The following is a 23,293-nucleotide window of genomic DNA, read 5'->3' as shown; positions in this document are numbered from 1 at the left end:
CCAGAGGAAACCAATAGGTAGAACACACCTGGTAAGAGAGGCTACATGTGTGTGAGAAAACATTTTAAAATGAGCATTATCCTCCACCCATCTCCAGCCCCCTCATGTTGGAGATGTGATGGCTGCACTGAAATAATGAAGTAAACAACATCTGACTGAGTCACAGCAGAAATGGAGGCAGGGAAGGGAACAGCGCTGTGTTTCTGTGGAGCAGCTCACTGCATAAGCAGCCTCACGCACTTAACATTCTGAGACGAACAGGGCTGCAGGAGCCTTGGCTGGTGCACTGACACGGTCTTCGAATGCAGAGAGAAATGGCAGCGAGAGAAACAGAAAGAGCAGTGATTAAAAATGGAATGGAAAACATGGTTGGGGAGATTAACTAGAGGACGAGCCCTGGAGGGGGTAAAGGCGTCAGCATGCTTCAATTCGGCTGGTACCTAGCCGAACTGTGCTTGCATTCTCCCTTAAAAGACCTTTGCTTGAAAAACAAGAAAAGGGCGGCTAGGATGTTTGATGCAGTATTTCTCAAGTTAAAACATTTGCATGAGGACGAGTTGTCTCTCGTTGAATGACTACACACACTTTGCTGAAGACTCCCTACAGAGTTCAGCTTGCATCGAGAAAAATGTGACCTAACAGCCGGGAAAAAAACCTTATCGAAGTCCAAAACGAAGAAAAACATCTAAATGTCGTCGTAATATATGCAAACTCTTCCGAACAGTATCGGCTGGGAAGCATGCGGACGCCTTAAGAGTGACATTATGATGAGAAAGAAAAGTGACATGGAGGGAAACTGCGACAAGCTTCTCAGAAACCCATAAGATGGCCTCAGTATCGTAGGTTATACTAGCAGCAAAGACTCCCCTCACCCAAGTATATAAGAACTAAGGTGGCCAATTACCCTAGAGAGAGCAAAGTAATAAAAAAATTAAGAAGATTATTCCTCAAAGTCAAAGATGTCATTTTCTCACTGATGTAAGATCTGCTGCTAGAGAGCCTACCTGACCGTTTCAAGTACCATTTTGTTAGTCATTTCCTGTTCCCATGGCAGCAAAGGCAGAGGGGTTTCAATGATGGCGAGTGAATCTGAAGAAGGGAGGGAGGGAGGTGCAGGAAGCAGCCCATGGCACATCATCCCCCATACAGCCACCCTAAATCAATTCTGCATTAAGACTGCCCATAGCCATCCACCCACTCACTCACCAGCTCTCTCTCAGCCAGGCAGCCAGACACAACCGATTCATCTAATCTGCTGCTACACCAGCTGACTTACAGGACATGGACATAATACCTGTGGTGCAGAAACCAATGACTGTTATGGTTGTTTAAGCACAGTCAACACTCTTCTCCCTCATCAAGGCAGTATGGGTCATGTGGTAATGTGCTCTGAAGGGGATTTCCATTCCCATAGCTTTGAGAGGCACGCCGTCCCTGAACAGGGGCCTCACTGTAACGGTAGCTGACCACCATGGCTATTGGCTAGCTGTGGGTGTCAGGTGTGTGTGGGGCGGAGGAGGTATTTCAGAGGATCTCTGTCCTCTGTCACTTCCAATCCTCCCCCATCAGCCAGGAGCCAAACTACCAGCCACCAACCCCCCACCCTCCACCTCTAACAGACACAGTCCCTGTGATTTATCATTTTCTCCTCATCGGAAACCTGTCTGCCAAGGAGAAGTGGATATGCATGAATTAAGGCTGGGCAGAAATTACTGCCAAGTCCACAGAGGGGATGGGGAACATTTGTGTGGCAGTATGCGTGTACATGCTTGTGGTGTGTGTGCAAGTCTGTGTGTGGTCACTAGTGAAGGGTATATTTAGTTCTGCTTCCCAAATACCACCTGGAAGATGAAGCATTGAAAACATCACAGATTGCAGCTACAGCCAGCCTTAACTTCTTTGGGGTAGGGGGCAGTATTTTCATGTCCGGATGAAAAGAGTAAACGGCCTGCTACAAAGCCATAAAAGCTAGAATATGCATATTATTAGTAGATCTGGATAGAAACTCTGAAGTTTCAAAAAACGGTTTGAATGATATAACAGAACTCATATGGCAGAAAAATATCCAACCAGGAAGTGGGAAATCTGAGGTTGGTCGATTTTCAACTCAGCTCCTATTGAAGATACAGTGGGATATTGGTAATGTTGCACTTCCTAAGGCTTCCACTAGATGTCAACAGTCTTTAGAACCTTGTGTGATGCTTCTACTGTGAAGTGGGGTCAAAGGAGAAGGGAATGAGTAAGGTCTGCCATGAGCTGACCATGCGCGTTCACATGAGGGAGCTCTGTTCCATCGCACTTCTGAAGACAATGGAATTCTCCGGTTGGAACATTATTGAAGATTTATGTTTAAAACATCCTAAAGATTGATTCAATACATCGTTTGACATGTTTTTACTGACTGTTACGGAACTTTGACATTTCGTCTGCTTTTGGTGAACGCGCTTCATGACTTTGGATTTGTTTACCAAACGCGCGAACAAAGGTAACTATTTGGACATAAAATGATGAACATTACCAAACATTTCTTGTGGGAGTCCTGGGAGTGCATTCCGACGAGGATCAGCAAAGGTCTTGATCGGGCTCTGAGCACCGACTCAGATTATTGCATGGTTTGCTTTTTCTGTTTTTTTTTTTTTTTTAATCTGACACAGCGGTTGCATTAAGGAGAAGTGTATCTAAAATTCCATGCATTACAGTTGTATCTTTTAGCAATGTTTATTATGAGTATTCCTGTAAATTGATGTGACTCTCCGCAAAATCAACGGGTGTTTTGGAACTTCTGAGCGTAAGGCGCCAAATGTAAACTCAGATTTTTGGATATAAATATGATCTTTACCGAACAAAACATACATGTATTGTGTAACATGAAGTCATATGATGTCATCTGATGAAGAGCATCAAAGGTTAGTGATTAATTTCATCTATATTTCTGCTTTTTGTGAATCCTCTCTTTGGCTGGAAAAATGGCTGTGTTATTCTGTGAATAGGCACTCGCCTAACAATCGTTTGGTTTGCTTTCGTCGTAAAGCCTTTTTGAAATCAGACACTGTGGCTGGATTTACAACAAGTGTATCATTAAAATGGTGTAGAATACATGTATGTTTGAGGAATTTTTATTATGGGATTTCTGTTGTTTTGAATTTGACGCCCTGCAGTTTCACTGGCTGTTGAAGAGGTGGGGCGCTACCGTCTCACGTACACTAGAGAGGTTAACAGGGCTCAGAACAACACGATGTGCGGAGGTGTTACCAAACAAACACTCATTCACACACAGATATAGAATCACACAGGATTCTAACAGGTAGAGGCCACGCTTAAGGCTGTGGTGGTCACTCTCACTTCATCACTGATGGTGCTGGGCATGGGGCCTGGTTGTGGGAAAGATGCATCAACTTCTCACAGGCAGGGCTGGCATGCAGCGCTGTACAAAACACTACAGCTAGGTCGGACAGGTTGTCATTAGGGAACCCAATAACCCTTCATAACAACCCTCTCCACTATCATTCTGTGCTCATACCGCCTCGCTCTCTCTTTTAAGGGCACACGCACATTGAGATTAATACACGTTTAAGCTTGAATCGTATGTCAACATGATGTTCCTTTTTTAGATTAGAGAGAAATCAGTGGTGACGTCGCAAAAAAGGCAGGAGAACAGCATGTCTACTCCCGTAAAAAAAAGAGCCGTAGCCTATTTAAAATCTTGGTAATGTTGCAGTGGATCTGTCTTTTTAAGTGGTAAGAATCAGTATCACATGACAGTGTCAAATGAAAAGCGAAGAGCTCACAGCAGCTAGCAGGCGGACTATTCTGGCCTGAAGAGTCATTTGATTCAGAATCCAAGTCCATTCATATGTTATCAGCAGTACCATTAGCCCTTCTTCTAACCTTCCACTGCCAGGAAACACACACACACACACACACACCCCCCCCAGCACAGATGAATCTGAGGTTGGAGCATGTTGGCTAAAAAAAGCTCTTAATGAAGTGCATGCTGCAGAGGCTTTGATCACACAGATTAAAAGAGAGATGCCTCTCCACCTCCTGCCTTACATTCGAGGTGCTGCATACCTGGCATTCTCTCACTGAAGGAGAAGTGAACTTTCACAACAGCCTTCTTTCACTCAGAATTGACATGTTGCAGAGACACTGTAGGAAACCTATGACTTGGCAAACAAACTTTGCAGAAACAATGGGGATGGGAAAACCGCTGGTACCGCATAGCCCCTCTCCCAAACACAGACACGCTAAAGTGTGTCAGTGATTTACTCAATGAAGGAAACGAGGCAAACAGTTAGCTCCAACGCCCTTCACTTCCGGTGAACAGCGTTTCCTGAAGAACTCGAGCTATGCATAGGTAGAGTGCCTTGCCAACTGTGTGAGGAAGTATAGCAGCACTTTAAGCAGAGACACAATCTAGCGAGACCATCCCGAGCAGAAAAGTTGTTCGTAGTGATGTGACTCCAAGTCACAGTAGTGCATGGCTGCACTACTGTGGGGTCAAAGGAGAAGGGAATGAGTAAGGTCAGAAATGTTTGGTAGCTTTAGTCAGCTGTACCTGTGTCAAGAGTGTCAAGAGTGCAGTAGCTTTCATCCTATAACTTGTTCTCCAACTTTCTTTCTTTTTTAAATAGTAAGCCAACATGTCTCCAGAACTTATTTCCATGACTGTTCAAAACTCATTTTCTCATCCTCTCTCGTGTCTATATAGCAGCCATGCACTACTGGTCACCTACTCATTCAAGAGAGAGTCTCTTTATTTTTACATTGTAGAACACTAATAGACATCAAAACTATGAAATAACACATATAGAATCATGTACTAACCAACAACCACAACAAAAAGTGTTGAACAAATAGCCACCATTTGCCTTGACGACAACTCTTGGCATTCTCTCAACCAGCTTCATGAGGTAGTCACCTGGAACGCATTTCAATTAACATGTGTGCCTTGCTAAAAAGTTAGTGTTGGACAAGGTAGAGGGGGACATTGAGGATAGCCCTATTTGATAGTTCATTAGAGTTACCAGCCTCAGAAATTGCAGCCCAAATAAATGCTTCAGAGTTCATGTAACGTCAACTGTTCAGAGACTGCGTGAATCAGGCCTTCGTGGTCAAATTGCTGCCAAGACACCACTACTAAAGGACACCAATAAGAAAAAGACTTGCTTGGGCCAAGAAACACAAGCAATGGACATTAAACCAGTGGAAATTTGAGATGTTTGATTCCAACCGCGGTGTCTTTGTGAGACGCAGTGTGGGTGAACGGATGATCTCCGCATGTGTATTTCCCACCGTAAAGTATGGAGGTGCTTTGCTGGTGACACTGATTTATTTAGAATTCAGGGCACACTTAACCAGCATGGCTACCACGGCATTCTGCAGCGATACGCCATCCCATCTGGTTTACGCGACTATCATTTGTTTTTCAACAGGACAATGGCCCAAAACACACCTCCAGGGTGTGTAAGAGCTATTTGACCAAGAAGGAGAGTGATGAGTGCTGCAGCAGATGACCTGGCCTCCACAATCACCCGACCTCAACCCAATTGAGATGGTTTGGGATGAGTCGGACCGCAGAGTAAAGGAAAAGCAGCCAACAAGTGCTCAACATATGTCAACTCCTTCAAGACAGTTGGAAAAGCATTCCAGGTGAAGCTGGTTGAGAAAATGCCAAGAGTGTGGAAAGCGGTCATCAAGGCAAAGAGTGGCTATATGAAGAATCTCTAATATAAAACATATTTTGATTTGTTGAACACGTTTTGGATTACTACATGATTCCATAGTTTTGATGTCTTCACTATTAGTCTACAATGTAGAAAACAGTCAAACTCAAAACCCTTGAATGAGTAGGTGTACTAAAACGTTTGACCGGTAGTCTATAGTGAGCAATGCATTTGGAAGATCAAATCACATTTTTTTATTATTATTATTTTTTGATATCGCTGAATCAAAATACATATAGAATCATGAGAATCGCAATATCTTATTGTGAGGTCCCTGGCAATTCCCAGCCCTAGTTGTTTGTGTGGGTGTATGTGTGGTTCAGGAGGGTGTTTGTTTAGCTAGCATGACTGTGCAGGACATGGCCACACCTGGTGGCTGTGCTGGGGCCAGCCAGGAATGCAGATAAGCATGACTGACTGACAGTAGCAAGAAGGGGCACAGCAGGACTCAACCCTGTGAAGTTTCTCAGCGGGTGGCTGGTCAGCGCTCTTACTTGCACTTTCAAGTGCTCCAAAAATAACCATGTTACACACAATTGAATAATTCATAATGTAAAACATTCATAATAGAACAGCAATAGCCTTAAATAGATTTCAATGTGGACCCTGCAACTGGAATGGTTCTATGAAAGTGCACCGCAAGTTCCACATGAAATTGAAAACCGGCACCTTCAGACCAGGATTAGCCAAGATTTTTAAAATCTCCCGTTCAAAACGAGACATCATTCCGGGAAATTAGCATGGAATTTCAAACCTACGGCAGAGTACAGGCACGTTAGGCTTTCTACATGGAAAATAACATCTGTGCCATAATTGTAGTTGAAAAATGGCGTTGGAAGCATACGTAATTAGCAAGTAATAAATTGTTCTGTCCTACTTACATACTCACTCAAGCAAGATAAGGCTGGAGTGTTTCTATAAAAAGCAACACTACCGAGTGGAGTTTGACACACGTAGGACAAATAATGAAAGTAGGCCAACATTTGGCAGTAGGATGATTAACATTCTCAACATCAAAACAACAGCTTAAGGAGTAGCATGATAAGTAACTAAAGTAACTAAACTGGTGTTTAGGTTATCTGAATATTATATTGATACTTTGACTCCCAAGTACCGATTTTGCTAGGTAGCATTAGCTAGCGCTAGTTGGCTGTTTAACACGGCTGTAGTAGTGATCAACTCCACTCAAGGTTTTGCCTTTAGAATGAGAAAATTAACAACTAAGGACACAGGTTATTATTATTATTATTATTTTTAACTACTCCCATTGACTTACCAAACACCAATTTGGTTTGTCGAGTCGATGTTGCGCCTGAGAGTATGAAAACTCAGTGCTGAAGGTGTTTTCCCCCAAGCGGACCATTCCAGTTAACTGCAGGAGGTACAGTGCATTTGGAAAGTATTCAGACTCCTTCCCTTCCCAATTGTTGTTACATTACAGCCTTATTCTAAAATGTATTTTAATACATGTTTTTCCTCATTCATTTACACACACAATACCACATAATGACAAAGAAAAAACATGTTTAGAATTTACATAAGTATTCGAACCCTTTGATATGAGACTCGAAATTGAGCTCAGGTTAATCCTGTTTCAATTGATCATCCTTCAGATGTTTCTACAACTAGATTGAATTTACCACAGGTGGACTCCAATTGATTGGACATCATTTGGAAAGGCACACAAAATTGTCTGTAGAGACAGATCTGGGGAAGGGTACCAAAACATTTCTGCAGCATTGAAGGTCCCCAAGGACACAGTGGAAATAGTTTAGAACCACCAAGACTCTTCCTAGAGCAGGACGCCCGGCCAAACTGAGCAATCGGGGGAGAAGAGCCTTTGTCAGGGAGGTGACCAAGAACCCAATGGTCACTCTGTGGAGATGGGAGAACCTTCCAGAAGGCCAACCATCAATGCAGCACTCCACCAATCAGGCCGTTATGGTGGAGTGGCCAAATGGAAGCCACTCCTCAGTAAAAGGCACAACAGCCCTCTGGGAGTTTGCCAAGTAACCTAAAGGTCTCAGACCATGAGAAACAAGATCCTTTGGTCTGATGAAACCAAGACTGAACTCTTTGGCCTAAATGCCAAGCGTCACATCTGGAGGAAACCAGGCACAGCTCATCACCTGGCCAACACCATCCTTAAGGTGAAGCATTATGGTGGCAGCATCATGCTGTTGGGAACCTTTTCAGCTGCAGGAAACTAGGAGACTAGTCATGATTGAGACAATGATGAACGGAGCAAAGTACATAGAGATCCTTGATGAAAACCTGCTCCGGAGACATCAGGACCTCAGACTGAAGCAAAGTTTTCCCTTCCAACAGGACAACGACCCTAAGCATACAGCCAAGACAATGCAGGAGTGGCTTCGGGACAAGTCTCTAAATGTCCTTGAGGGGCCAAGACTTGAACCTGATCAAACATATCTGGAGAGATCTGAAAATTGCTGTGTAGCAACGCTCTCCATCCAACCTGACAGAGCTTGAGAGGATCTGCAGAGAAGCTCCCCAAATACAGGTGTGCCAAGCTTGTAGCGTCATACCCAAGAATACACCGGCTGTAATTGCTGCCAAAAAAGGTGCTTCAACATAGTACTGAGAAAAGAGTCTGAATACTTATGCAAGTGTGATATGTTTTTAATATATGTGCAAAAATTTCTACAAACCTGTTTTTTTCTTTGTCATTATGGGGTATTGATGAGTAAAAGTTTAAACAATTTTAGGAAAAGGCTGTAACGTAACAAAATGTGGAAAAGATCAAGGGGTCTGAAAACTTTCCAAATGCACGGTATGAGACACTTTAGGGAAAGCAGGTGTCAACCAGCACCTCAGCCAGCAGGAGTTGACTATCTATAGACTCAAACACCACAAACTAGTTTGAAGGGCAGTTGGCTTGGCTTCAAGAGGAAACAGTATTTGGGTGCAAAACAAACTGAAGCATGCTTTAACCTTAGAAGGAACTATGCAAGGCCATCCCAACAGTTAGGTGAAGGTGCCCACAGGGTAAGTACGACAAACATAAACCTGTCCAAATGAACAGCATGTAGAATAACAACCCACCGCCCCACCAGACAGAGCCTCTAAATCATTGTCACACTTCACAAAGGAGCTTCAAGCAATCCTGGAAAGCTAGCTATACGAACCTAGCCATGACACAGTGGCCTCATTTGTCTGAAACATAGTTGTCTATCAAACCCTAATGAGTAACAGAAAGTTCCTGTGTGCAGGCTTAGTTTAACATCCAAGATCACAGTGTGACACCCATTAGAACTGGCAACGAGAAGGTCTGAATGAAATGCATAATAACAACCAGAGTATAGGCTAGTGGAAACAAGCCAAAGAATATGGTGGAAACAATGTGATGAAAGAATCCTAACTAATGTGTGGTTAAAATACATTGCCAATTTGCAAAGCGCAAAAGCAAACGAAAACTTCAGCTGCTAATTGTTATAAAGAGATTGACCAACAAACAAACTCCACAAATCAAAGCGTGGTTGTCTATAAAAAAAAAAAAGTTTAAAAAAAGAATAGCTGAGTGGTGAAAATGTCCTTGGTGGTCAAAGGAGGGTGCTTACGGCCTTTGTGTGATGTATATGGCACCACGGCCGGTGAAAACAAAGCGTCATAGCCCCGTGGTGGACGTCCTCTTTGGTTAGGTCTGCTTTTCTGTCACGCACTGCCCCACGCCCCCCACCCCCTTCCTGTCGCTGCATTTCAATGTAAATGGGCCGATTGAATGGCTGCAGCTGCCCCGTCAAAAGGACAGCAGAGCTGAAGGCCCCAGTGATTGAGATTCAGCCAGTTCAAGCTCCCCCACCCACCCCATCACAGGAGACATACGAGCCCACGACAACCCACAGGAAATTCAACTGGCTACTGCTCTAATTCTCTGGCACAACTCTGGCCAGTAGCCTAAACCCATTTCTAAAATGGCAGTCCTCTTCCCAAGCATGTTTTTTTTGTATGTGATCGAGAGGCATTTCAAATCTATGGATAAAACTCTGCTCACTTAGAACTTGAGCAACAGAGGGAGATGAGAAAAAAAGAAAGACTAAAACATTTACGAGTGAGGAGGAGTGATTGAAGCAAGGCAAGCAAGGCCTCTTTCGGCCCAGACAGCAGTAGAGGACGCGTCAGAGCTCTCCTCTTTCAGGGGCTCACAGGCAGTGTCTGAAGAACTGGCCAGCTACAAAAGGACATTCTCAGTGCCACGTATGGATAAAACACCACGCAGTGCTCTACACATCCAATCAAAACACCAACTGTTGTCTTCAGGTTTACATGACCCCCCCCCTCTGATCCTTCCCAGCTCACATCTGCCCACGTTAGCAACGCTGTAGTCTCCCCCACACTCGACAGTAACTGCTCTCTCATACGCAAACAACTTCTTGAACATAAAGTGCTGGACTTTTTGGGAGGAAATACACAAAAGTACAACAGTATCCATCTGTAAACAAGGAAGCAAAAGCCCATCATTAAAGCATTTGCGTCATGACTTTTGGAAAACAATGTATTGGTCTCTGAAAAATAACACTGCGTGCCTCTCACCTAAAAGCAATAACAAAATGTTCTACTTCAAGTGTCCCCTTACCAACAGATCAAAAACAAAACTGTTCAAAGTTGTGTTTTAAAAATGCAGCAAACCAGAGGATGGGAGACCCGTTCCCTTTAATCTAAGAGTCAGCGAAGAAATATTATCAAAAGTGCTGCAGTGGAAGACGTGAGCAAAACCTGTGACCAGTAGAGGAGGCATCAGACACAGGACTACACAAACCCCAAATGAGGCTTCCCCAGAGCAAGGAGAATGGGACACAGCCATGTTGTTATATATATATATATATATATATATATATATATATATATGTGTGTGAGAGAGAGAGATGGGACACAGCCATGTTGTTATATATATATATATATATATATATATATATGTGTGTGAGAGAGAGAGATGGGACACAGCCATGTTGTTATATATATATATATATGTGTGTGAGAGAGAGAGATGGGACACAGCCATGTTGTTATATATATATATATATATGTGTGTGAGAGAGAGAGATGGGACACAGCCATGTTGTTATATATATATATATATATATATATATATATATATATATATATATATATATATATATATATATGTGTGTGAGAGAGAGAGATGGGACACAGCCATGTTGTTATATATATATATATATATGTGTGTGAGAGAGAGAGATGGGACACAGCCATGTTGTTATATATATATATATATGTGTGTGAGAGAGAGAGATGGGACACAGCCATGTTGTTATATATATATATATATATGTGTGTGAGAGAGAGAGATGGGACACAGCCATGTTGTTATATATATATATATATATATATATATGTGTGTGAGAGAGAGAGATGGGACACAGCCATGTTGTTATATATATATATATATATATATATATATATGTGTGTGAGAGAGAGAGATGGGACACAGCCATGTTGTTATATATATATATATATATATATATATATGTGTGTGAGAGAGAGAGATGGGACACAGCCATGTTGTTATATATATATATATATATATGTGTGTGAGAGAGAGAGATGGGACACAGCCATGTTGTTATATATATATATATATGTGTGTGAGAGAGAGAGATGGGACACAGCCATGTTGTTATATATATATATATATATATATATATATATATATATATATATATATATGTGTGAGAGAGAGAGATGGGACACAGCCATGTTGTTATATATATATATATATATGTGTGAGAGAGAGATGGGAACCAATTTCAAAGAGGTTTAAATGGCATTTGACGGTCCAGAGATTGCACTAGCTGGGAGAAAGCTATAAAAGATTGACACTGCCAAGAAAAAAGGGAAGCAAAAGAGAAGCAGTAGTAGACATCCTTGTTTGCAACAGACCAACACTCAGCACTGGGAGAGGGTTTGGTAGGAAGAAGCCAGACCGTGTGAGGTCTTTCGGCTGTATTCTACCTGTGCCTACACACGATGGGTTCTTCTTTCCCATTTCAACTTGAATAAGTAGGTTACCGCAACAACACGCACCCCTACTGCTGCTTATGTCAGGCACTGTCAGTACGGTGGACCCACATAATGTTGCATGGTAAGCATTTCACTGTAAGGTCTACACCTGTTGTATTCGGCACACGTGACAAATAAAATTGGATTTGATCAACAAAATGTAAAAGCTCCATTCTGTGGGCACAAAGCTTTTGAAACACTGCTGGCCAATATGGAACACTGGCTATACCTAAATTCTGTCCACAGTATTGGTGGGGCTAGCTAAATGACTGGGTTTCTCATCATAACAAAACCTTCCTTCCCACATTCAAACATGTGGCCTGGAACCAGAATAAACAGAAAGAAAAAAAACACTGATTCAAGAGCCAAAACCTTGTCAGAGCTATGACCCAAGTCAATGGAAACGGTTGCCTGTGTATAAACATTGTTAATCTTTAGGTGAGCAGTTTCTCAGCCCTGCATGCCACAACAAGTGTGGGGGCAATGCAGCTACTGCACACTGACCCCAGGGCAAAAGCATAGAGAGGATGTGGTGGGACGAACCACAGACAGTCGCAGTTCTGATGTTTTGCTGTGTCTTTCCTGCACTGCAGGTTTAGATAGTCGCACAGAGCAGCAACGTAAACACAGTAGAGGGCTGCAAGACAGAGGAAGTACAGACTTGCGGAAGCCACGCCACTCTCCTCTACACAAGATATAACATGCCAAACTGAGCAAGGCCGTCCAATCCAGACTGCCAGAGAGGCATTGTGAGGTACACTCATTGTTCCCCACTGCGATTTATATTTGTGCCCATTATTAGCCTGCCTGATAGTGCTGAAGGTGTCACGTTACACACTGTAGGCAGGAGAGGGCACAGTGGGACCATGTCAAATAGTGGCACTGCCATGACCACGAACAGGCTAAAACGCTCAGAAGACTTGGGCCAGGACACAACAGGAATCACGGCCCCTGAACCTGAGTAAAAGAGGTTCACTTAGGCAGCTGAAGATGGAGCACACAGGACGGCACAGAATGGCTGCCTTGAACAGGAAATCGTTCTGAGAAATCCCAGCTCTCAACACAGCTCCTGACCTCACTGACCCAGGCAGGACACAATTTCCTGTCTCAGGCTTACACACTACAACAGGACACACTGGTGAAAATCAAGGCTATAAAGTTCTCCAAAACCTCATCCTAAAGCTGAAACTAACATGGGGAGTGTACCAAGCGTATATATCAAGTAACGTGTTTTCTACAAGGGTACTAGGGCTACATATAGCAGAAAGTTGATTTAATACATCAAACACAGAGCCTTGGTGGATTTACATCAAAAATGAGGGGGGAAGAAGTTGCAAAATAACAACAGAAACTTAGAGACATGAAATTGGCACTTCCAACATCTTGACAAAGGTGGTGGGGGATTACATGCATTGCTGTGTATGCAATGAATTTCAATGTGAACGCCCAACAAGCTGAAGAGCTCAGAGTATCTCTGTAAGAAAATACAGCCAGCAGCTCCACTGCAGTGTTTTCAACAGAACTGATACTGCACCAAAACGTTATCAACAACAGTCTACTCCAAGTAGAGTGGTCGTTCGTTAGGAACCTTGCCCTTCTTTTCATGCTCTCCCACAACCAGAAGTCAAAGCCTTACTGTTGTGACTTATTGTTGAGTTCAAATATTCATACCATTCCACAGCCTCTCAAATGATAGAGCCTGTCAAGCAATGGAATGATATTGGCACTAATATAGGAACTAATTTGAACACTGCACACCTGTGTTACTTTAATGGTAACCATAATGATGTTCTTGTTAGGACAGAGTAAATGACATTTCACAGTAACTGTGTTAATACATTACAGTAAAATATTCTAATCAAAATACCAATCCTGGATCCATGGACCCATGAGTCAAACAGGAAAATGGCCAAATCGAGGAGAAGTCAAGCAACTTCGGAGAGCACGTCTTAGTTGATCTCACCACTGCATTACATCAACATAACCAATTATTTCATCCCATCTGTGTCTTTTTCCAAAAATAAATAAGCAGTTGAGTTGTATGAAATAACGTCACTGGCAGTGATACAACATCCCCTTGAACACATGGTGTTATTCTTTCTTTTTTTTTTACAAAATACATCAGCCTCTTCGCCTGAAGAAGTGTAGGCTATTACATGGATGGCACTGAAGCCTTTCAAATACATTTGTGAGTATATCCTAAACACCTATGCAACTAAATATCTAGCTATAACATTAACAGGATCTGTAGGTCAACAAACGACTCGCAGGCTAGTTTTTAGCTAGTATGCCACACTTTTCGCCTAAATTAAGTCCTTATACCTGTCATCTTGCTAGTTAAACGCGTACGCAGTTAGAATGCTGAGTCGGGGGGAGGGTCAGCTAGCTTCATAACACATTTCTTCGACTCGAGCATGAAGCCATGTTATCTAGTTAGCTTAACAGCTAAGGCTAACGGTATAACAAGCTAAGCATATCTAGTTCGTTAACGTTATTCGCCTAACAAACACAGCCAGCTAGCCAACTAATGTTATTGCGTCTTACCTTCAACAGAATCTGAGTTACGTCGACAAGCTTATTCCCGATATTCCTGTCCGATGCTTGTTTTTCCCATTTGAGGCCCTCTGGTTCAGCAATCTGCCGTCCGTAGACATCCGAGAAATGCTGCAAACATCTCAGTTGATAATCAGACTATTGGAAGCTAACGTTAGCAAGCTAGGCTGGCTAGTATTTCTAGGCTAGTGCTAACTAGCTTGCTAATTCCTGAACACCAACAACCGACAGAGAAAGCTTAAAATCTCCTCGAAAACGTCCGTGTACACTTTTTATTTTGTCCCCATGGTCTGAATTGAAGATTTGTATGCTCAGTAATCAAAACTGGAGCCTTGAAAGGTAAACTTAATGTAGCTAAAAACGATATTTTGTTACCGGCTTAATCTTCTTTAACGACCCCTTGCAAACTGTTTCCAGACGGGCTTCGATATGCGTCTGAAGGAAAGAGGCCAAATGAAACACTGATTGTGGTTGGTTCTTGAATGTGGGCGTGTACTATTTGTGCACTGATGAAACTGGCGCCATTATGGATCAAATCAAAGTACTAAATCTACATTGTACAATAATATGAAGGCGCGAACATGGTTGACCGAGTACTTCAGTTTCCATGGTTGGGGACCCATCTCCATTACACATTTGGGAGAGCAAGCAAAGGAAATGGAGTACGAAAGGTTGGGTGCACTTGGCTTACCTCGCCCAGCGTGATGGAGTGAGACACCTCATATCGTATTATTATTATTCACGTGAACAAACATATTATTGCATACTTGAATATTATCGTAGTCCAACTCATGATGTCAGTATAACCAAAGCACCTTTACAGGTAACTAGTACCCTAGTTTGACCCAAATGTCCAGATCACAGGTAGGACAGGTCTGAATAGCCTATTTCACTTCCAAAACATTTTTTCTCAGTGCTTTCGTCAATACATGATTTCCTACCGTTGACAACTACAGTCTCAATATCATAATGTTGTTGATGATGAGCTCTGCACACTTTGAAAGTCAGACGGGTTTGGGTTGTTTGGTAATGCATATCGATTGCACCCATTGACTAGCGGCCTCTGCTGGGCGACAAAATGACATGCACGGAGATGTAAGAAGAGCTATTATTGGTTAAGATAGTATTTTTTTATTGAATCTGTTTCCTCGTTGGCTTATTTAAATGTTCGTCACGGTGATGGGATGGGCCTTTATTTGGACTTTCTAAACATTATTTGTTTTGAGGTCCTCGACCATATTAAATGGACATAAACGTTGTACTGCATGCTTTCAGGATATTTGTTTTGTGTGACATGCTTCGTAAACAACAGGTGTGGACTAACAGTGAAATGCTTACTTTACGGGCCCTTCCCAACAATGCAGAGAGAAAGAAAATAGAAAAATAATTGTAAATAGTAAAGTAAAACACATAATAATATTAGATACACAATAAGTAACAACAAAAAATAACTTGGCTATATAGAAGAGGTACCAGTACTGAGTCCATGTGCAGGGGTACGAGGTAATTGGGGTAGATATGTACATATAACTAGAAATAAAGGGACAGATAATAAACAATAGCAGCAGTGTATGTAAATCAAAAAAGTTTGTGCAAAATGGGTAAATGCAGATATTTGGTTAACTATTTATGAATCTGTACCTCTATATGGTTAACTATTTAACTAATTGATACCGCTTGCCATGCAGTAGCAGGAGAGAACACTTTGACAATTTTCAGGGCTTTCCTCTGACACCACCAAGTATAGAGGTCCTGGATGGCAGGGAGCTTGACTCCAGTGATGTACTGGGCCACACGCACTACCCTCTGTAACACCTTGCGGACAGATGCCAAGCAGTTGCCATACCAAGCAGTGATGCAGCTATGGAACTTTTTGAGGATCTGAAAGGCCCATTGCAAATTATTTTCAGCCTCCTGGGGGGAAGAGGTGTTGTCATGACCTCTTCACAATTGTGTTGGGAAGCACTCAAACTGCTCCACTTCAGTCTTGTACCACAGAGTATATACATTTTTGGTATTGTCTACCAGGCTACTTTTTTATTTATTTAACCTAAATTTAAGAACAAATTCTTATTTACAATGACGGCCTACACCGGCCAAACCCAGACGACGCTGGGCCAATTGCGCGCCGCCGAATCACAGCCAGTTTGATACAGCCTGGAATCGAACCAGGGTATCTGTAGTGACACCTCAAGCACTGAGATGCAGTGCATTAGACCACTGCTCCACTCAGGAGCCTCCAAACAATCAGATTTTCTCTGATATTTCTTAGGCAGGGCAGCTTTTACAATCACAATGTCATGCCTTTATGAACAAGAAAACAACTAAACTTTCCAAGCTGTTTTTCACCATGATTTTACTGATAAAAGTATTAGAAATGTTATTTTTTTCAAAATATAAACACAATGAATGCTCGATGCCATAGCTACCTCTGGTGGCTACTTTTGTAACTACAGCAAAGAAGTCCATAGAGACATTATTTAGCATACACAAGAGGCAGATACAGTAAAATACAATGATGTTATAGCGCACAAGCACATTGTCAATAATACGTGTATTTTTGTATTTTATTACAGTTAGCATCTATTCTATGTGCCATTTTTATCTCAATGAACGTGTTTCCTGGATGTGAAAATCCTGCGCAGGTAGAACGCTCATGAAGCAACATCGTGACGTAATCCGACAAGGGTCAAAGGGACGGTCAGTACTGAATATTCTCTTTTATGTACTGTAGCTACTGTAACTGTGAGCAACCGGAAAAGGTCCTAGTCTAATATTAGTTTATTGACAATAAATTATATATTTTCTGCAAATTGAAAGTTATGTCTATCTCAGCGTGAACATAGAATCAAATAAAATATATAGATACTCTTTGGTCAAGTGACACGTATCTCTTGGGGTTAAAGTTCGGGGTTCAGCAAACACTTTTTAAGTGCGTCAGGATATGTATGTGCTTATTTGCTCTCTTGGTCAGTTTAACAAGGGATTTTACCTATTTAATTCACTGACCTTGCTTCAATGATACAAATTCGTTACCAAAACAGAATGATGGGTACATCTACATTTCAGAGCATATCAAAGGATTTGTGAACGAAATCTTGTCGTTTAAGATACATAGACAGTTGTACATGTACTGAGGACTGGTCGTTGTAAGGAGTGAAATGTCTTTAATGTAGCACACCATCTTTATTATTCTTGTCATGTTGAATAACAACAGCTAACGATGTAGTTCGCTTTTTTTTTATAACAAAATACCGCGCTGACCACTGCTGCAATCTCAAGGTCGAAGCCTATTGTCATTACTGAAATTTGCTAGCCAGGTAGTGAATGCACTGTTAATGGTGACCATGTCAGTTTTATTAGCTAGCCAGCTGTACTGTGTTTGTATCTAACCTGTGCGAATGTTCGGTAGTCTAGCAGGCAGGGAAATGGCAGCTCTGCGACGTGCCAGTTCTTGTAGAAAGTACAAGACCATAATATGGACCGTGTCGGGACGCAACAACTGTCAATTTGTCAACAAGCGTCCAAACAACGATGGCGCCAAACTGCAGCAATCGACATGTATGAACTGTAAAATATTATCATGCTCACTTCGTCCATTTGTGACTCAACCACATAATGGCCTCAACCCTGGGCTCATTCAGGTTAGTTGCCTGTCTTTGTTTCCACCATGACAATAGCTGACTGTCATTCAAATCACAATGGCCACGCCACTCCTCTGTTATGTACTTAGCTCCTGTAACTGTGAGCAACAGGAAAAGGTCCTGGTCTAATATTATGCTACTACTTCTTTCTCCAGCAACTGCTACACAGACCCATGAGTCCCAGATTGACTGCAATAAGTAAGCTAATGATCAAGAACAGCTTGTTCAAAAACCCTGTTGACCTGTGGAATATTTTAGGTAAGCAGTCCCCCCCCCCCCCCCCCCCCCACACACACACACACACACACTCATTTGAAGATGATCTAATATTTCCCAGTCTGACACTGACGCGTACCCTATCATTACAGGTTCCACAAATTATTTCAGCACATCTCAGTCTAAACAACAAGATCAAAAGAACAGTGATGGACCCAAGGGAAAAACTCCAGAGGAAGATGAAGGTCAGTAAGGAACCTCAACACTGCTTTGCATTCAGGCTACAGTCCTTTATACTAGCTATCTTGTGCCATGAATACACAGGTGAGATGTTAGCTGCACCTCTTAATTCCCCATTGTCTTTCAGAGGAGAAGAAGCGACGGGAGCAAGAGGATCAGATGTACAGGGAACGTCTGCGCACTCTCTTCATCATCGCCCTGGTCATGAGCCTCCTCAACTCCATCAATACCAGCGGGGGAAACATCTCCTGGAATGACTTTGTCAATGAGATGCTGGCCAAGGGTGAGGTGTCTCGTGTGCAGGTGGTCCCGGAGAGTGACATCGTGGAAATCTACCTCCACCCTGGAGCAGTCATCTTCGGAAGGCCTGTACGTTCCTTTTCCTCATTCTAGAATCTGGACACTGATGTACAGTATACTACAAAGCAGAAACTGGCTAACCCCTTGATAACTTGCCTAAATATTCAGTTTTTTTTTTTTAAAGATGAGCTTGGTCTAATTGATTCAACAAATGAAAACGCGTATCTAAATTTAGCTTTTTAATGAACCAGAAAATCAATAGTTATTTTGGGTTGCTTATCAATGTTAGCTGGCTGACTCATTGATCCTACTTTGTAGTATACCCCTCAGCTTTTAGTGTTGATACATTCCATCCCCACTTTTATGTTGTGATGGCCATGTCACCTATTTATAAGCACAGGAATCTAGATGATGTTCAGTGAAATATGCCCCCCTTCACACGCTTCCTCCGTCCATCTGTGTGCAGAGGCTGGCTCTGATGTACCGTATGCAGGTGGCCAACATTGACAAATTTGAGGAGAAGCTCAGAGCTGCAGAAGAGGAGCTTAACATTGACGCCAAGGACAGGATCCCAGTCTCCTACAAGCGCACTGGCTTCTTTGGAAAGTGAGTACCTGACTCTCAACCAACAGCTGTATCTGTATGTGATCATGCAAGAATTAATATCACATGGATGCCATGGTTAGGTAATATGATTATACCTCAATAACATGTCATATGTTTATACCTCAATAACATGTAATATGTGTTTCCATGACATTGGTACAATATTGCTTTTGTCTCTTTCTGTCACAGTGCACTTTATGCCCTTGGAATGGCTGCCATTGGGGTGGCAATCCTGTGGTATATTTTCCGCCTGGCTGGCATGGGTGGAAAAGAGGGCGGCTTCAGTGCATTTGTAAGTAGGGGCTGTTGAACTGTTTTCCCTTTACTAGTCTTAGCCATTTTGTTGTGTTTCTCATGCTTGTCTGTGATGTGCTCAACAGAACCAGCTGAAAATGGCCAAGTTCACTATTGTGAATGGCAAGTCTGGGAAGGGTGTGAGTTTCAAAGATGTGGCGGGCATGCACGAGGCAAAGATGGAGGTGAAGGAGTTTGTTGACTATTTGAAGGTAAGAGGGCAAATGTAAAGAGGTGATTTGTGTGACGGTTATTAGCAATGTCAACAGGTGTCTTGCTGACTCCTGATTTCTCTTGGCAGTGCCCAGACAGGTACCTCAACCTGGGGGCCAAAGTTCCTAAGGGCTCCCTGCTGCTGGGGCCCCCAGGCTGTGGAAAGACTCTGCTGGCCAAGGCTGTGGCCACAGAGGCACAGGTGCCCTTCCTGGCCATGGCAGGCTCTGAGTTTGTGGAAGTCATTGGGGGTAAGATTTGCACTGTTTCCAATCAGAAGTCATATCTGTTAAGTTGTCCAAAGAAGACTGCAAGGTGGACAGCAAGTCCAAGCAATAATAAAGTATCTTTTGTCTGTAAGTGCAGGTCTTGGTGCTGCCAGGGTGAGGAGTCTGTTCAAAGAGGCGCGTGCTCGAGCCCCCTGCATCGTCTACATAGATGAGATTGATGCTGTGGGAAAGAAGCGCTCCAATAACATGTCTGGCTTCTCGAACACAGAGGAAGAGCAGACCCTCAATCAACTGCTGGTGGAGATGGATGGTGAGGAGGGGGTTTGTTTTGAGTTAACCGAGATTAGGGTTACACAAATAATAGCTTTCCGCTACTTCGTCACGGTTATCAATCTCTTTATCATAACTGACATGTGAAGGTTTTAAGTATTTTTGGGGGGGAACATAATACATGTGTCTCATGTCTTTTTTTGCTATTCAGCAACATTGTTTGCACTTATATACTGTTCATTACCGTTCTCCCAATAGGAATGGGCACTACTGACCATGTGATAGTCCTGGCCTCCACAAACCGGGCTGACATTTTGGACAATGCTCTCATGAGACCAGGGAGACTGGACAGGCACATATTTATCGACTTCCCCACTCTGCAGGTACAGTGCCCTGTCCTCTGAAAGTATCTATGTCCAGAAGTATTAAGTGTGCATGAGCTGTTTCCTTCTTGTGCATTTCAGGAGAGGAAGGAGATCTACGAGCAGCACCTGAAGATACTCAAGCTCACCCACCCAGCCGGCAGCTATTCCCTGCGTCTGGCAGAGCTCACCCCAGGGTTCAGTGGTATGTACACACATGGCTGAAGTTACTCAGTGGTTCGAGCCCTGAATGCTTATTTGGCTGACAGCCATGGTATATCAGACTGTATACCACAGGTATGACAAAACCCTTTACGTTGGTAACCAATTTGTAACAGCAATAAGGCACCTTGGGGGTTTGTGATATATGGCCAATATTCCATGGCTAAGGGCTGTGTCCAGGCCCTTAGCCGTGGTATATTGGCCATATACCACACCTCCTCGGGCCTTATTGCTTAAATAGCACCCCTCTAAAACAACTGTATATTCACCTTCTTGTATGCTGTCACAACATAGGCTCACAGTTTTTAGAATACACTGATTTACTAACGGGAATGTGTATTACTCTCTCAGGGGCAGACATTGCCAATATCTGTAACGAAGCAGCCCTGCACGCTGCCAGGGAAGGCTACAAGTCCATCGACACCTTCAACTTTGAGTACGCTGTGGAGAGAGTCCTAGCCGGTACGAGGTCATTACGATGTCTATGAATGTCTGCCACCGTGAAACTCACTCACCAAATTTCTTGTGGTAGAGATTGATTTCTGGTCCCTTATTGACTTTCTCCGTTTGTATCCAGGAAGTGTGAAGAAAAGTAAGATCCTGTCCAAAGAGGAGCAGAGGATTGTAGCGTTCCATGAGTCTGGCCATGCCCTGGTTGGATGGCTGTTAGAGCACACAGAGGCACTCATGAAGGTGACACCACCTCCATAGCTGTATATCCACTAATGTCGGTGTCTTTGATCAATGCGATATTGTTGAATACTATGGAGAAATGAACAGGACCAAAAACATAGTAGATGGCAATATATTTTACAATGGTGATATATTCGCTGGTTGTCTTGTTTGCCAGGTGTCCATTGCCCCCAGGACCAACGCTGCCCTCGGCTTTGCCCAGATCCTGCCCAGAGACCAGTACCTGTTCTCCAAAGAACAGCTGTTTGAGAGGATGTGTATGGCTCTAGGAGGAAGTGCCTCGGAGGCCATCACCTTCAACAAGGTCACCACAGGTAGGTTGTCTGACCATTCTTCACAACATACACACACCTATAGCATTCAGTGTGTGAGACGTGTTGGTCTGTGCGCTAGGTGCCCAGGATGACCTGCGGAAGGTGACTCGTGTGGCCTACTCCATGGTGAAGCAGTATGGCATGTCCTCCAGTGTGGGTCAGGTGTCCTTCCCTGAGACAGAGGAGCAGGGAGCTGTCGGACGCAGGCCCTTCAGCCAGGGCCTCCAGCAGCAGATGGACCACGTAAGTCTGCACCTGCGAAACATTACGAGTAGAAGATTCCCCTGTTGTAAGTTTACCTGTAGTTCTGTTCATTGGAGATAACCTTGTGAAGGATGGCTTGTATTTTGGTTCTTGCAGGAAGCGAAGCTGTTGATAGCACGTGCCTACAGACAGACCGAGAAACTGCTTCTGGATAACAGAGACAAGCTGATAATGGTAAGACCCTCATTCCACACTTGTTTGCCATATTTTTGTGTGAGGTGGTGTCTACATAGCTACCATATTTAAACACTCATCATGCATTGTATTCCATTGTCAAACAATTTTGCGTTCACAGTTGGCTAACAGGCTTTCTCTGTGTGTATTTTCAGTTGGCCAATGCTCTTCTGGAGCGGGAAGTGGTGAACTATGAGGACATCGAGGCTCTGCTGGGACCCCCTCCCCACGGGCCCAAGAAGATGATCGCCCCTCAAAGCTGGATCGAAGCAGAGAAGGACAAGCAGGACACAGGGGAGGATGATGAGCCACGCCCACCTCCTCGTAGGAAGGACGATAATGATGAACATCTGAACCTGAGGCCTGTATGACCCGGTCAGTCTCAACACTCCTCTGCAAGAATCTGTACACACACTCCTCCAGCAATATAATGTAGGAGGACCAGAGCCCCTCTCTGTGAGGTTGCAAGGTTCCAGTGCACAAATCACCATAAACAGTTAAGTGCCACCTCACCTGCTTTTCCTGGTGGATATCAGTTCAGTTTGTTGATAAATGTCCATTCACTACAGTGAGGTGTAACTAGATGAGGTGTATCTGTTAGTGGTGAGTTACAGTGAACTCATAGACCTTTTAGGTCCTCTAGGGTCCTCTTTCACTTCCTTAGAGGGAACATTTGTTGGGCCTTTTTTAGGTTTTCAGAGTATTTTAACCATACTCTGGGTAAGTGGCACCTGGTCTGGGTCAGCCTTAGCATGGCATAAATGGTGTACCAATAAAGGTTGTTCATTGCTGCAGTGCATATGCAGTTCATTGTATTATGGGCAGAATTCTACCTTGAGTTGTAAAATGGTGATTTGCTCCAAAATCCCTGTGATGCTCAGGGGTGTTTAAATAAAGCTTTATTTCAACTGTCCTTGAGTTGCCAGCGCCATC

The 23,293-nt window shown here is 43.1% G+C and overlaps 2 protein-coding genes across 7 annotated transcripts in view; one reads left to right on the top strand and one right to left on the bottom strand.

Moving 5' to 3' along the window:
• The window catches only part of LOC109886640 (ankyrin repeat domain-containing protein 11), a 145,653-nt gene extending 130,783 nt beyond the window's left edge, over positions 1-14,870 (bottom strand). For 2 of the 3 annotated variants that reach the window (XM_020478272.2, XM_020478292.2), the window contains exon 1: positions 14,310-14,791. The gene's annotated coding sequence lies outside the window, so the exon portion shown is untranslated. Of the gene's footprint in view, positions 1-14,309 lie in introns of all 3 variants that reach the window. The other variant, XM_020478280.2, reaches the window with a different exon arrangement.
• Positions 14,871-16,994: 2,124 nt separating this feature from the next.
• On the top strand, positions 16,995-23,273 carry spg7 (SPG7 matrix AAA peptidase subunit, paraplegin). 4 transcript variants are annotated; one of them, XM_031809937.1, is made up of 18 exons: positions 17,249-17,638; positions 17,736-17,962; positions 18,118-18,220; positions 18,331-18,423; positions 18,546-18,787; positions 19,185-19,324; positions 19,514-19,616; positions 19,705-19,830; positions 19,920-20,082; positions 20,198-20,371; positions 20,590-20,714; positions 20,796-20,898; positions 21,267-21,377; positions 21,493-21,608; positions 21,766-21,922; positions 22,002-22,165; positions 22,283-22,360; positions 22,516-23,273. In XM_031809937.1, the coding sequence occupies exons 2-18, from the start codon at positions 17,747-17,749 to the stop codon at positions 22,729-22,731; spliced, it is 2,430 nt and encodes an 809-aa protein (XP_031665797.1). In that variant the 5' UTR covers positions 17,249-17,638; positions 17,736-17,746; the 3' UTR covers positions 22,732-23,273. The 4 variants fall into 4 exon arrangements, with proteins under 4 accessions (XP_031665780.1, XP_031665797.1, XP_031665803.1 ...); XM_031809943.1 differs by having other exon boundaries at positions 17,254-17,287; positions 17,731-17,962; XM_031809928.1 differs by having other exon boundaries at positions 17,271-17,638; positions 17,731-17,962.
• The last annotated feature ends 20 nt before the right edge of the window (positions 23,274-23,293 follow it).

This window comes from Oncorhynchus kisutch, linkage group LG3 (genome assembly GCF_002021735.2).
Source record: "Oncorhynchus kisutch isolate 150728-3 linkage group LG3, Okis_V2, whole genome shotgun sequence".
Lineage (NCBI taxonomy): Eukaryota > Metazoa > Chordata > Actinopteri > Salmoniformes > Salmonidae > Oncorhynchus > Oncorhynchus kisutch.
Note: the sequence above shows the minus strand (reverse complement) of the source record. Positions and strands in the feature narration are given on the sequence as shown.

What these genes read in the sequence shown, in the direction of transcription:
- spg7 (XM_031809920.1), top strand. Translation starts at nt 17,720, where the DNA reads ATGTTCGGTAGTCTAGCAGGCAGGGAAATGGCAGCTCTGCGACGTGCC. An exon ending in TCCAGCAGCAGATGGACCAC is followed by an intron (nt 22,166 to 22,282) that starts GTAAGTCTGCAC and finishes TGGTTCTTGCAG; the next exon opens with GAAGCGAAGCTGTTGATAGC. An exon ending in ACAGAGACAAGCTGATAATG is followed by an intron (nt 22,361 to 22,515) that starts GTAAGACCCTCA and finishes GTGTATTTTCAG; the next exon opens with TTGGCCAATGCTCTTCTGGA.